Raw genomic sequence first — 15256 nt, forward strand, 5'->3', positions numbered from 1 at the left:
ATAGGAACTGCTTGGGACACCCAGCTCTGTAGTTACTCACAGTATTGATATCGAAATGTTGGGGCAATAACAAGGAAAAGTTTCAGTTCTTCCAGTCAAAATTAACGTGACGTAAATGACAGTTTAGCTAGGGTCAGTGTATTTCCATTTTTACCGTCTCACTTGATGAGACTTTCCTGCGTATAAATCTTGTGGCTCGAGGCCGCTTCAAAGCACAGGTTCTTAGGCAGAAAGGCTCACAGGTTCCTAGTGCTCGACTCCAGGTGCTCCTCAGACGTCGTAGCATTTGTAGAGCACTTACGTGCCAGTGAAAACGCAATGACTGCCCTGATCACTTTTCAGAGCTTACCTTACGTGCTAGCAGTCACAGAGGTCGCTGGCTTTGCTTAGAACAATTTGAAAATGGAGTACCTTACGCTGGTAATGTGGGGTCTCGAAGGACGCACGGTGCGTGTCTCCAGCGCCGTCAGCCCGGGTCTCCGCTGGCTCTGGGCGGTCTGGCTTCTGAGGCTGTGCGCCAGCGCTGCCACCGTCACCTCGGTGGCAGTTACTATCGCCCAAAGTACACTCCTCAGCTCTGCCACACGGCTGGGCCTGGCCGCCTGGAGACCACCCCGTTGAGTAACAGTGCTGAAGGAAAGCCTGGATGAACCTTCTGCTGTCGTCTGGTGTCCTCAGTCAAATCATCCTGCTTTTTATTAACAACTTCTCTAAAACTGTGTACTATCTCCAATCACTGTTGCAGCGTTAAAGGGGAACAGTACAGCTTGCGCATCAGGGTAGGGCCGTTGCCACATTCTTTCCCATGTTCTTTTAAACTGAGTTCATGTGTTGATGCGTGTCCTGAAACTGACAACTTTGTCACCTAAAGAACCATTAATTAGGAAACAGCATTACTAACATGAAAGATTGCTTGGGGCATGAAGTGAATTTAATGTTGGGTTAAGATCAAAGTATTGTTTCCCTTTAACGGCGGTGTGCCTTTTCTTGGTCTTTCTAAAAATGGCTCTCAGTTTGGAATGAAAGAATTGAACGTCCAACTAAAACCTAACAAAGTGTTACATTCTTTACATTGTACATGAGAAAATGTACATTGAGTTAAACTGTTACTTTAGAAATGTCCTTAGTAATGAAAAGCTGATACTGTACATTGTTTTCATGTTGATTTTTAAAATGTGCAATGACTACTAATTATAACCTGCATGTTCAAGTGTGTGTCTCACCCCTTTTTACACGTAACCCCTCCTCCCTTGGCTTACCTTCTGTGTGGCTGCCTACCAACACGGTCACTGAATTTCAAGCTAGTGGAGGTTCCACTCTTCTGAACCTTGATCTCTTTGGGCCCGTGGATGACAGTAGCTCTAGCAGCAGCACCACAATCCCAGGTCAGCAGAGTGTTAAACACACAGTGTGGCTGATTTACTAAGAGCATGACGACCACAGCACCTGACTTTCCTATAAACAAGGAAACAAGAAAACCGTTCTCTCTGTCTTCATACTTTTCTCTCTCACCTATCTTATTTTCTAGTATCTGACTGTATAACAAACAGCTTAGGTGAAATATAGTTTAAACTGTCTCAGAAGGTAATATTCAAAGGTGACATGGCTTCTAGGACAATACAGTTAAAGGCAGTGTTTTTTCCAATCCTTATAAGTAGAAAACGTAGTTATATGCTTATTTTTAAAATGATATTTGGCAAAGCCATTTGAAAAACTGCTAGTTTAAAGACATAATGTTTTTATTATAGTACCCAGGGATAACTTCACATTGTAATGCCTGTAATAGTATAACTTCTACAAATTCTACCATTTTATTGGTTGTTTAGGTTCCAAAATGTTGAAAGTCTGTAAATAGTTATATAGTCCCACATAGAACAATTATTATTTTTAATGTACCTATTACATGTAGAAAGCATACTGTTAGTTTCCATGGAGCTTAAAAAAATTGACAAAAGTTAATAGAAAATGATTTCTGTGACTTACTAAAAACTAGAAGTTAAAACTTACTGGCAGTGCCTGTGAAGGTTCAGCCCCGCAGCTCATTGACCGAAGGACTAATGTACGTTGTCATTTTCCAACTGAATAAAAGATGAAAAGATAATGGCATTTTATGTTTACATTTTATTTAATAAGAGTTTAATGAGTCCCTGCCATCCCAATTAATATGGTAATCATGTCCATTGGTCAGCAGACAACCACTGGGGTGCTATGCAGAGGCTGACCCCTGGAACGTACCTACACGTGTAGCGAGGATCCCTCTCAGTGGCCAGGCACTCAAGCCCCCCGCTTCCAGCAGTTTAGGAGCCATGATGGTATCTGGAAACTGACTTAGCCAGCTCAGGGCAAGCCTGTGACCCATGATGCTTCCTCCTAGATGTAGCTGGGGATGTCTGCTCCTGCTGTGGGCGTTCCCAAGTCTGCAGGGTATATAACGGATTTCTCAAATCTAATCCCCTAGCTTTCATTTTTGCTGTTTTCAAGATTTCTGCAAGCGTATGAAAAAAAACTTCTAGATGATATTTTATATTTAAATTTCTTCTAATTGTATCTATCTATGGAATAACCTGGGTGAGCTAGAGTTGTCTGAGATTTTATGCCAATTGGTGTGGGGAAGGAGCAGCCAAAACCTTACAACTTCCTTATTACTATATTGCCAAGAGTTAATCACCGAGCTCCCGTTTTCACTTTGCTCACAGCATCCTTGTGTCACAAATGCTTACATTTAAAATGAGGTCCCTTTTCCTTTTGGATGTCTGAAAGTGGTTTAGATTTAAATTTTCCTCTCATTTTAAATTCATTTGAAAATCACTGATAGGAGCACAAATAACGTGGCCATCTAAAGAAATGCAGAAATATCTTGATAACAGACCCAGTGCACAGAGATGCAAGAAGAGCCAAGGTCCCAGAGGCACAAGGTTGTCCTGGACAGCAGCCCGTGGTCCAGCGCAGCCCTCGGTACCTTGGAGCCCTAAGATATTTCTGTTGAGCATTTTCCTTAATATACTTTTGCTGCTGTATAAATTTGATTATAATAAAATTGCTTTGGCTTTTTGATTGCTATCGGGTTTTTTAAAGCTCCAAATACCAACACCCTTCCTTACTATTCCATTTCACCACTTGTTCACTTTTTCTGACTTGTTTCTGGGAAAGTCATTTTGTCTCAGCTTTCAGTTAATTACTTTGTGTGTGATTTTTAAGAGGTTGGCATAGAACTTGGTTGGCTAGTTTTAATTAATTATGCTTCATTAAGGTTCTGTTAAAAAAATTCCATTATAAATGACTCTCCAATGAGTATTGTAGATCATTACCTTGTTTTGAAAAGTTGAACCATAGGTAAAGATTTTGGAGTTGTGTTTTGATCAAGGGGCTTGGAGGGGGATAGAGAGGAGGCAGTATGTTGTTAGTGTTGCGACTGCTACTTCACTTTAATCTCAGAGCTAAGTGGCCAATATTTTATTAACCCAGTTAAAATTCAACTGGCATTTACCTGTTGCCAATCAGAATGCAGTCATTTATTCTGCATTGTACATTGGATTTCACCTTGAATATTGTAGTTACCTGTACCCTAATCTGTAACAATGGAGAGGGAAGTGGTTGGAGTTCATTTGGTTCCTAGATAGGTATCTACGGTTTTGTACATTGTTAACTGTGACCCATCTATTTATAGAAAAAAATCTTTTAAGTATATTTTGAAAGTTAATTAATTAACATTATATTGGCATTAGTGACATCTTAAGAACCTGAGAAAGTTACCACACATCTTCTATAGCCTTCCTCCCTGTCGGACTTGGTAACTGCAGAAGCTGCTTTTGCTTGTCACTTTCTATAAACATCTGAGATCTATGCAGATTTGTTGGTTATTTATGGAGTTGGTTAATAGAAGCCATCTCCTGATTCTTTTTCCAACCTTGAAATAGCCTAATAGGAGGGAACTTGTTCATATGAGTATATGCATTTATTATAATTTTGTAAAATCATGTAAACTTTTCTTAGAAAGTAAAACTGAGCCAGGTACCACCATGGACACCTGTAGGTAGACCTAGCTGAGGCAGGCGGATTACATGAACACAGGAGACCATGGACACCTATAGGTAGACCCAGCTGAGGCAGGCAGATTACATGAACACAGGAGTTCAAGGCCAACCTCAGCAGTTACAGTGAGACTGTGACTCAAAAGAAAAAATGAAAAGTAAAAATTGATCTTTTCTTTTTGGCAGTATTGGGCAAGATTTTGGCTTTTGGTCTATTCTTCTCTTGTACTGCGAAACTACTGAAGTTTTTGCTCAAGCAATTTGGTGGTACTAAGAAGAACATAGGATTAAAATTCTTTTTTCATCTCTGGGTAGCTTCATTAGCCAAAATTTAGCCAGAGTTTAAAATAATTAGTTTTTTAGCATTTTAGTCCTCACTATTAAATAAAAGTCTATATTCCATGGCAAATACAAAAATTATGAATTTCTATTGTAGCAAGATAGAGCAGGAAGAATTTTTTAAATGTAAGTGGTGCATCTAAGCCTCTAGGTTAGCTTCCTTTTTAGTCACTCTTTAGTCTTCTATTTGAAACAGATTTAGATATGAGACTAGAAATATAATTAATCCTGAAGATAAAGCATTTCCATTTTGTCCAAAGGTAGTGTTCTTACTTTTTTCTGAAAATTTTTTACCCTCCCACCGCTTACTTGAAGAAAGAATGTGACATGTGCTTAGCAGTGGTGTGAAGCTTTGAGTGACTAGTTCACGTCCGTAGATCATCAGAGTACATTTGTGCTGTTCACATCACTCACCATATTACTTACATTAACTTCCAAGTCTTTGGTATAGAAGAAAATACTGGAGGTAAAGAGAGAGGAAGGTTCAAAATGAGGCTTAATCAATTGGCTAATTTAAAATTGGAGACTGTGACTTACCTCTGTTATCCCAGCATTCAAGAAGCTGAGACAGGAAAAGAACACTGAGTTAATTAAGTTCCTGTCTCAAAAATACATAAGAACAAGTCATACACGTCCCATTTATAAAATGCTGGTGCCGGGCGTGGTAGTGCATGCCGTTAGTCCCAGCACTCAGGAGGGAGAGGTAGAAGGATCACCGTGAGTTCAAAGCCACCCTGGGACTGCAGAGTGAGTTCCAGGTCAGCCTGGACTAGAATGTGACCCTACCTTGAAAAATCAAAAATAAATACTGATAACACAACAAATGAAACCAAAATTGAGCGAGTGGCAGGATCTTTTTTAAAAGTATTTGGGGAGGTATTTACTATATAACTTTAAAGTTTACTTAGTACAAAGTGAAATTTTTATTTTCCTATTTTGTAGCTACTCCAAATACCAGCATTTAATTTAAAAAATAAATGCAATTTGGGGTGATCTAAAAAAATGAGTGATGCTTGTAAAGACTCAGATGTTTACAGAACATTGCTGTTGCATCTTGGATTGTGGCTGAATTGCGGAGCCTACACAGCTTGCTGTCACTGACTGTCATTCTATACTATAAGGTGTGGACCCAGAGTTGTATGAATTGACAACCGCTAAGCTGGAAATCTCCACGCCAAGCCTCAGAGTGACCGACGCGTTCACAAAACTCATGTCCACAGTGGAGAAGACGAGCACGTCCACCAGGTGAGCGCCGCCTGCGACTTGTGCCTCCCCCGCCTTCTGAGTGGAGGCAGCCCAGAGGCCAGACAGCATGTGAGCTGGCAGCATTTCAGTACACTCTATGAGATTGGCTCTGTGCTTACAAAATCTAATAGATGCTTAAATCCAGAGGGAGTTTCAAATTTATATTTGGTCTTTGCAAGCTGACCTGGAACTTACAGTGATCCTCCTACCTCACCCTCCCCATTGCTGGGACTAAAGGTGTAAACTGTCACACCCAGCCTCAAATTGTGTTAATAGTAAACTTTATTAGAAAAGATTTGTGAGAAAGGATGGATTAAGATGTGGTTTTCTTTCCTCCCTCCTCCTCCATAGAAAATAGTTCTGATGAAGTGTTGCGGTCGTGATGCCATGAAGAGACGCCCCTTTCCCTCATAACTGCTGAGGGGAACGATTCGGGAACTAGTTCCATATTCCTAGTGTCACCTAAGTTAATATTTTCAGTGAAGCAGAAGCAGAGTAAAGGATAAGGCACTTAGGCTTGAGATACGGCTTAGCAGGAAGGCGGCGCTTGCCAGCAAAGCCGGAGGACCAGGTTCAGTTTGGACCCACGTAAGCTGATGCACAAGGTGGTGCACATGTCATTTTGCAGTGGCTGAGGGTCCTGGCATACCCATTCTTCCTCTCTCAAATAAATAAATAAAATAATGAAAAAACTGCATTTAATTTTCAGAATTTTTATTGATGTTTACCTTAATTTGAAACATCAAGTATTTCTTTATCAGACTTTTTGGTACCAAAACCTCTCCAGAGACAAGGCCTTTAGAAAAATAGTTGGGCTAGAGAAATGGCTTAGTGGTTAAGGCACTTGGCTGTGAAGCATAAGAACCCAGGTTCAAGCCAGGCGTGGTGGTGCACGCCTTTAATCCCAGCACTGGGGAGGCAGAGGTAGCAGGATCACCGTGAGTTTGTGGCCACCCTGAAACTACATAGTGAATTCCAGGTCAGCCTGGGCTAGAGTGAGACCCTACCTCAAAAAAATAAAAAGGTTTAATTCCCCAGTAGCCACGTAAGCCAGAGGTACAAGTACAAGGTGGCACATGTGTCTGTGGTCCATTGGCAGTGGCGTGCCCATACTCTTCCCCACCCCTGCTCTCATATCTGCTACTTTCTTTCAAATAAAATAAAGCTAGAAAGAGAGAGAGAAGTAGCTATTGTCTCAAGTTAGAACCAAACAGAGAATGTCACTTGGACCGCATTTAGGAATTGGGAAACCTTTAGTTTGATATGGCTAAGCATCAGAAAAAATTCATTGCTTTGTCATGTTAGCCATAAGAATAAGCCATTTCCTGATAGGTGAGTCACTGAGGGCAAGAGTGAACACTGGTGTGTTGGAATTTCAGCTCTACTTCCCAAATCCATAATTCACTGGTGTTATTTATTTTTCTTTTTTAGGGTTTTTTTCAAAGTAGGATCTCATTCTAGCCCATGCTGACCTGTAACTCACTCTTTTGTCGCAGGCTGGCCTTGAACTCAACAGCAGTTCTCCTTACCTCTGCCTGCTGCGTGCTGGTATTAAAGGTGTACACCACTATACCCAGCCCATGTTTATTTTTTTTTAATTTCAGTTCTATAGAAAAAGACATTCATTTTCCCCTTTTTTCTTGTAGTAAGTGCTTTGCTTTAAAGTTTTAGTTGAGCCGGGCGTGGTGCGCACGCCTTTGGTCCCAGCACTCGGGATGCACAGGTAGGAGGCTCCCCGTGCGTTGAAGGCCAGCCTGAGTCTGCACAGTGAGATCTAGGTCAGCCTGGGCCAGAGCAAGACCCTACCTTGAAAACAACAACAACAGAAATTAGTTTAAATGATCACAAGCTGGGCATGGTGGTGCACCCTTTCACCCCAGTACTCAGAGGGCTGAGTGAGGTGGGAGAATTGCTGAGTTCAAAGCCAGCCTGAGCTACAGAATTTCAGGTTACCCTGGGCTAGAATGAGGAGAGGCCTTAAAATAAACTAATTAAATAAAATGATCACAGTAGATTTTAAATTTTGTGTGTTTATATCTGTTAAACAGATATTATAATTTTGAAAACCTGCTAAAACTCACTTTTAAAACTCTTACCTGTTCCCTAGATTTTTTTTTTATTTTTTTATTTATTTATTTATTTTTTTTTTTGGTTTTTCAAGATAGGGTCTCACTCTGGTCCCACGGACCTGGAATTAACTCTGTCATCTCAGGGTGGCCTTGAACTCATGGCGATCCTCCTACCTCTGCCTCCCGAGTGCTGGGATTAAAGGCGTGCACCACCACGCCCTGCTTTTCCCTAGAATATTTTATAGCATGTGTATCAAGTCTTTAGTTTTGGTGTTTTGTTTTGTTTGGAGGTAGGGTCTCACTCTAGCCCAGGCTGACCTGTAATTCACTATGTAGTTTCAGGCTGGCCTCTAACTCAAGGCGATCCTCCTACCTCTGCCTCCCGAGTGCTGGGATTAAAGGTGTGCGCCACCACGCCCGGCTTAGGCAAAGTCTTTTTTGTCCACAGATTCTCATCTTTGCCCTATGTTATCTTTGTTGCCACCTGTCACTCTGTCACTGCAAAGGCCCGTTAAATGTACGTTCTTGTAACTACAACTAATTGAGAATCCTTCTAGAAAAAACACTGGATACCTTCATTGTGGGGCTTTCCCTTCACGCTGTGGGGCAGCCCTGCTCTTCCTCCCCTTCTCCCCGCAGCACTTTGAAGCCCGTGATGAGACTTGGCGTTGGGGCCGGTAGGGGGAGCTCTAAGCCATGTGGCGCCTTTGCTGTGCTGGAGACGCTGTCTTCCCTGGCGCTGCTCGCCTGAGTTCTCGCATCGTTCTGTTCTGAACTGAAACTATGGCGTGTGTCCTGGAGGAAAGGTTACAGTGCCATGAGCTTTTCTTCTGGCAGTTATCCAACGTCCCCCCAAGTACCGGAGGTCAGGCCCGGGGCTTCGGCATGCTAGGCAAGCACTCTGCCATTGGGCTAAACTCTCAGCCCAACAAAATATTAAAAACTACTTACCATCTTTGCATGTTGTTTGAAAATGGTGAGAACAAATACGTACAGGTGGTACACTATCAAGTGACCCCCATGTGTGCTTGAGGCTTTTGCGTGGGGGAGAGGGCTGCTTTGCTTTGCTTTGCAGAACTGGGGATTAAACCAAAGGCCTCACGCATCCCATCCCCCGCATTCTGTCACCAAGGCGCGTCCCAGCCCTCGGTGAAGGAGATAGGCAAGTGCTAAGTGTAATATCTGATGGCATTCAGTGTTCTGGTCTTTAGGTTTCATTTTTTGTTTTGAATAAAAGACAGAAAACAAAGTTTATCAGAATCTTCCTGGCTCTTAACAGTACACGGAAGCTGGTAAGTTGAGACCGGCCTGGGCTACGTAGAGAGAAAAAGCAAAACAGTAATTGAGGTGGAGAAAGTTTGACAAGGAACAAACAACATCCCATACTCCTAAGCCTTTGGATATATAAGAAAATATGTATGCGGTCTTCCAGTTCACAGATTGCAAAATGTAATCTTGTAAGGGGGGGGCAAGGTAGGAGGAGCTCCATGAGTTCGAGGCCATCCTGAGATGACATAGTGAATTCCAGGACAACCTGGGCTAAAGAAAGACCCTACCTCGAAAAACGAAAGAAAAAAAAAATGTTACCTGTTTTTTTTTTTTTTGTTTTTATTGATTGATTGATCTGCAAGGAAAAAGAAAGAGAGGATGATCTGCAAGGAAAGAGAAGGGGGGGAGGTGGTGGGCGCACCAGGGCCTCTAGCCACTGCAAACGAATTACAGATTCATACACCACTTTGTATGCATCTGCCTTTATGTGAGTACTGTGGTATCGAACCTGGGTCCTTAGCCCTTTGCCGGCCAGTGAGCCATTTCTCCAGCCCCAGTTATATGTTTTGTTTGTTGGGATTTTTGTCATTTGGGGGAGTGAACCCAGGACCCCCAGCATGTAAGGCAAGCACCTTCCCACTGAGCTATATCACTTGCCCTCATTTTAGTTATTTAAAGAAATGTAGCCGGGTGTGGTGGTGCATGCCTGTAATCCCACCACTCCAGAGGCAGAGGTAGGAGGATCACTGTTGAGTTTGAGGCCACTCTGAGACTACAGAGTGAATTCCAGGTCAGCCTGGGCTGTTATAGCAAGACCCTACCTCGAAAGAAAAAAAAAAAAAGTAGTTTATATTCCTAATTTCAAAATAGTCCATCTTTTTGCTTACCTTTCCTAGTGGGGGAAAGTATTTTCTAATTTAAATCAATGGGTAGCTAGCTGTTTAGCAGCCACAGACTTCTAACTGAAATTTATACAAGCTAAAGAACTAATGGCTTCAAAAAATACTGTATTTGGGGGCTGGAGAGATGGCTTAGCGGTTAAGGCATTGGCCTGCAAAACCAAAGGATCCCAGTTCTTCTCTCCAGGACCCACTTAAGCCAGATGCACAAGGGGGTGCATGCATCTGGAGTTCGTTTGCAGTGGCTGGAGGCCTGGCCTGGTGTGCCCACTCTCATTCTCTTATTCTCTCTCTCTCTCTCCCCACCCCCTCTCAAATAAATAAATAAAATTAAAGTATTTTTTTTTTAAGATACTGTGTTTTTCTTTTCTGAGGAGGGCTGCTTTTTATTGATCTAATTCACCTGTCATAAAATCTGCCTCATGTATTACTCACTGGTGTTCAGTACATTCACAAGGCTTTGCAGCAATCACCACTGATTCCAGAACATTTTTATCACCTCCCCATATTTAAAAAAAAAAAAAAAAAACTGTGCCTATTAGCAGTCACTTCCTTTCCCCAACTCCAAGCAATGACTAACCTGTTTGTTTCTGTACATCTGCCTAAAGTGGGCATGCATGCCTCAAAATCTCAGGCTGAGGCTATAGCTAAGTGGTAGGTTGTTTGCCTAGCGTGCAGTGCACAAGGCCCTGGGTTTGATTTAAACCCTCAGCCTGATAGAGGTGGGGTCATAGCCTTTTGTGTCTGGCTTCTTAGCATTATTTGTTCATCCATTTCTTAAAATCTATTTTTGTAAATTTATATGAGAGGGAATGGGTGTGGCAGGGCCTGTAGCCACTGCAGACGAACTCTAGACACATGTGCCACCATGTGCATCTGACTTACGTGGGTATGGGGGAATTGAACCTGGGTCCATAGGTCTCGCAGCCAAGCAGCTTAACCACTGAGCCATGTCTTCAGCCTTTTTCATTCATTAAAAAAAAATAAAGTTATTTGCAATCAGAGAGAGAATGGGCACACCAAGGCCTCTTCCCACTGCAAACAAACTCCAGATGCATGCGCCACTTTGAATCTGACTTTACATGGATACTAGGGAATCTAACCCAGGCTGTCAGGCTTTACAAGCAGACACCTTTAACTGCTGAGCCTTTTCTCTTTTTTACTGCTGCTGTTTTGAGGAAGGGTCTCACTATAGCCTAGGCTGACCTGGAATTCTCTCCATGGTCCCAGGCCATGATCTTCCTACCTCTGCCTCCCAAGTTTTGTGATTAAATGCATGCGCTACCATGCCTAGCTGTTCATCCATTTTTGTAGCAATGTGTTGGTATTTAATGCCCTTTTTTGGCTACATAATATTCCATTTTTAGAAATAGCACATTTTGTTTAGCTATTGAATATTTATTTTCACTTTTTTGGTTTTTAAGGCAAAATGTAGCCCAACCACCCCCCCCTTCTTTTGCTTGGCGTGGTGGCACCTGCCTTTAGGAGAGAGGGAAAGAACAAGCTAGCCAGTGCCTCCGGCCACTAAATCAAACGCCAGGTGCATGCTCACCTCGTGCGCACGTGTGGCCTTGCACGCTCACCTCGTGCGCATGTGTGGCCTTGCACGCTTGCGTCACCTTGTGTGTCTGGCTTACGTGAGATCTGGAAAGTCGAACATGAGTCCTTAGGCTTCACAGGCAAGCACCTGAACCACTAAACCATCTCTCTGGACCTTTTATTTATTTTTTAAATGAGATGGAGGGACAGAGAATTGTCACGCCAGTGTCTCCAACCACTGCGGCCACACTCCACACCCTGAAAGGCCACCTTGTGCGCATGCATGACTTTGTGCATCAGGCTTACCTGGGTCCCGGGGAGTTGAACCTGGGTTCTTTGGCTTTGCAGGCAAGCACCGTAACTGCTAAGCCATCTCTCCAGCCCTGTTTTTTATCAGAATTTGTAAGGGTTCTTTATAGATGACAAATACTAGGCCTTTGTCAGCTACATAATTTCCAGATGTTTTCTCTCATTCCACAGATTATCTTTTTACTTTCTCTTCTTTAAAAAATACTGAATTTATTTGCAAGGAGAGAGAGAGAGTATGAGTAGGCACATCAGGCCTCTTGCTGCTACCGAATAACTAGATGCAGGTGTCGCTTTGTGCATCTGGCTTATATGGGTACTGGAGAATCAAACCTGGGTCATCAGGCCTTACAAGAGCAAATGCCTTAACCTCTGAGCCATCTCTCCAGCCCTCTTTCACTTCCTTTTGTTCTTTGTGCTTCAGCTCTAAGAAATGACTGCCTAATTCATGGTCAGAAAGGTTTTGGTTTGCTTGTTTGTTTGTTTGCCTGTTTTCAAGGTAGCATCTCACTCTAGCCCAGGCTGACCTGGAACTCACTCTGTAGTCCCAGGTTGCCCTTGAACTCACTGATCTTCCTACCTCTGCCTTCTAAGTGCTATCTTCAAGAAAGTTGTATGCCTAGATTTTCTTCAAAGAGTTTTATAGTGGCAGTCATATATTTAGGTCTTTCGTCCATTTTAATTAAATTTTCTATGTGATGGCAGGAGGGAGGGGTCCCCATTCTGTTTTGTTTTCCCTCTGCATATTGACATCGTGGTCCTAGCACTGTTTGGCTTATTGAAAAGATTTTTCTTTTCTCTCTCCCCACCTCCCCACTTTTTTTTGTTTGTTTGTTTTGTTTTTCAAGGTAGGGTCTATCTCTAGAGAGGCTGACCTGGCATTGACTATGTTGTCTCAGGCTGGCCTCAAACTCACAGTGATCCTCCTACCTCTGCCTCCTGAGTGCTAGGATTAAAGGCAAATGCCACCAGGGCAGCTTTTCCTCCCTTCTAAAAGGTCTTGGCATACGTGTCCTTAGGAGAAATGTAAATTGATCATAGATATGTTTTCTGGACTGCTGACAAAAAGGACAAATTTTAACTAGAGAGCAAGTAGATCAAAATTATATCACTGCCTTTGATAGAATGTTTTTCAGGAATCTGGGTTCAGCAGTTAAAGACATTTGCATTTCAAATTCTTGGGAGGGAGGGAATTACCATGGTTATTGTCTGTAATTATGGAAGTTGTCAATAAGAATAAAAAAGAAAAAATTAAATAATTTTCAAATTCTTTTTTTTCATTTTTTATTTATTTGAGAGCGACACATAGAGAGAGAGAGAATGGGCACACCAGGGCTTCCAGCCACTGCAAACAAACTCCAGATGCGTGCATCCCCTTGTGCATCTGGCTAATGTGGGTCCTGGGGAACTGAGCCTCGAACCGGGGTCCTTAGGCTTCACAGGCAAGCGCTTAACCGCTAAGCCATTTCTCCAGCCCGATTTTCAAATTCTTAACTATTTGCTTTATATATTGTAATAAGAATAGCAGGCTAGGGAAAATGGTTCAGTAAATAAGAGCACTTGCCAGGCAAGCTTGAGGGCTGAGACCACCTAAGTTCTCTCCCCAGCACCCGCGTAACAGTGAGGGGCCTGGCTGTGCGCAGCTGTCAGTCTAGTCCTGTGGAGCGCGAAGACAGGACTGCTGGGGCTTGCCGACGAGCCGCGCCGCGCCGCGTGGCTGAAGGTGGCGCTCTGGGCTTACGGAGCCGCTGTCTCGAGGAAGCCCTCGGGGAGGAGCGCTGGAGGAGGGCGCGCTCAGCCTCCTCTGGCCTCACCCGTGCTTGTGTCTGCACACACATGAGGTAGACACTGGCCACAAGCACAAGCGTCCACTCTATGAAGTGTGTAAACTTCACACACGAGGTAGACAGTGGCTACAAGTACAAGCGTCCACTCCATGAAGTGTGTGAACTTCAAGAAACCTTTAAATACAGTGTCATGTTGCCTGCAAGTAATACGTCTGAAAACTGTTGGTAAAATCCTATTACCAGCTATTTCTTTGGTTTTTGTTTTGTTTTGTTTTGCAAGCAGAGAGAGGGAAGGAGAATAAATACAGGCATGCCAGGGCCTATTGCCACTACAAACAAATTCTAGACACATGCGCCACTTTGTACATCTGGCTTCACATGGGTACTAGGGACTCAAACCCAGGCCATCAGGCTTTGCAAACAAGCATCTTTAGCCACTGAGCCATCTCTCCAGCCTCCCAGCTATTTCTTAGTTAAAAACTTTGTATTGGTTCTCTCCCAAACCCCATCTGCATTCCATAAATGGGGAAATCAGTCTATATTTGTTTTATGCAGTCATATTTGTTACTGCTTTAAATAACTGTTTTCATTACAGAAGTGCTAAAGGCATATTGTAGGAAGTTAGAAGATTAAAGTATCATTCTTAACCATCAGACCACTGTACTGCTTATTGCATGTACTTTTCTACTTCTGTGTTTTCTGTTTGTTTGTTTTAACTAAAATTGAGAACTGGCCAGTCGTGGTGGCACACACCTTTAATCCCGAGTCAGAGGTAGGAGGGTCACCATGAGTTCAAGGCCACCCTGAGACTACATAGTAAATTCTAGGCCAGGCTGGGCCAGAGGGAGACCCTGTCTGGGGGGGGGGGGTGGAAAGCGAGAGAACTTAAAGTGCATAGCAATTGACCCTAACGGCTGTTAGTCGTCCATGTCTCAATTTCAGTGAGCTTTCGATTCATGAACTGCCCCGTCCAGTTACTGTACCTGACTATGGTTCCCCATCCCCTTTGATTTCTTATTCTTTTTTTTTTTTTTTTTTAATATTTAGTCATTTTGAGAGAGAGAGACAGAAACAGAGGAAAAGTGTACAGGCATGCCAGAGCCTCCTGCCATTGCAGACAGACAACAGAAGCATGCATCAAGCTACATCTGCCACTACAAGGGTCCTAAGGGAATTGAACACAGGCCATCCTGCTTTGCACGTTAACTCGAGCCCCTCCCCACTTTTGTGTTTTCTTTTTTTTTTTAATTGTTTTTTTTTCATTTTTATTTATTTGAGAGAGAGAGAGAGAGGCAGATAGAGAATGGGCACGCCAGGGCTTCCAGCCCACTGCAAACGAACTCCAGATGTGTGCGCCCCCTTGTGCATCTGGCTAACGTGGGTCCTGGGGAATCAAGCCTCGAACCAGTGTCCTTAGGCTTCACAGGCAAGTACTTAACCACTAAGCCATCTCTCCAGCCCTTTTTCTTTCTTTTTTTTTTTTTTTTAAATTATCTATTCTCAAGCAGAGAGAGAAACTAGGCACAGGGCTGCTAGCCACTGCAAACTAACTCCAGATGCAAGTGCCACTTTGTGCATCTGGCTCTGTGTGGGTCCCGGGAACTGAACCCAGGTCACTAGGTTTTGTAGGCAAGAGCCTTAATTGCCAAACCATCTCTCCAGTACCCCCACCCCTTTTGTTTTCCAATTGATAGCATCAGTTTGTTTGATTAAAAAGAAAAAACAGAGCTGGGTGGGCGTGGTGGCATGCTCCTTTAATCCCAACACTAGGG

General features: G+C 43.0%; 1 protein-coding gene across 3 annotated transcripts in view; it reads left to right on the top strand.

Annotated features, from left to right (window-relative positions):
* Aftph (aftiphilin) overlaps positions 1-15256 on the top strand; it is a 67445-nt gene that overhangs the window by 49492 nt on the left and 2697 nt on the right. For 2 of the 3 annotated variants that reach the window (XM_004660082.2, XM_045137530.1), the window contains exons 8-9: positions 1302-1385; positions 5492-5615. In XM_004660082.2, the coding sequence (XP_004660139.2) occupies positions 1302-1385; positions 5492-5615 (208 nt within the window). The remainder of the gene's footprint in view (positions 1-1301; positions 1386-5491; positions 5616-15256) is intronic. The other variant, XM_004660083.2, reaches the window with a different exon arrangement.

Source organism: Jaculus jaculus, chromosome 18 (genome assembly GCF_020740685.1).
Source record: "Jaculus jaculus isolate mJacJac1 chromosome 18, mJacJac1.mat.Y.cur, whole genome shotgun sequence".
In the NCBI taxonomy this organism is placed as follows: Eukaryota; Metazoa; Chordata; class Mammalia; order Rodentia; family Dipodidae; genus Jaculus; species Jaculus jaculus.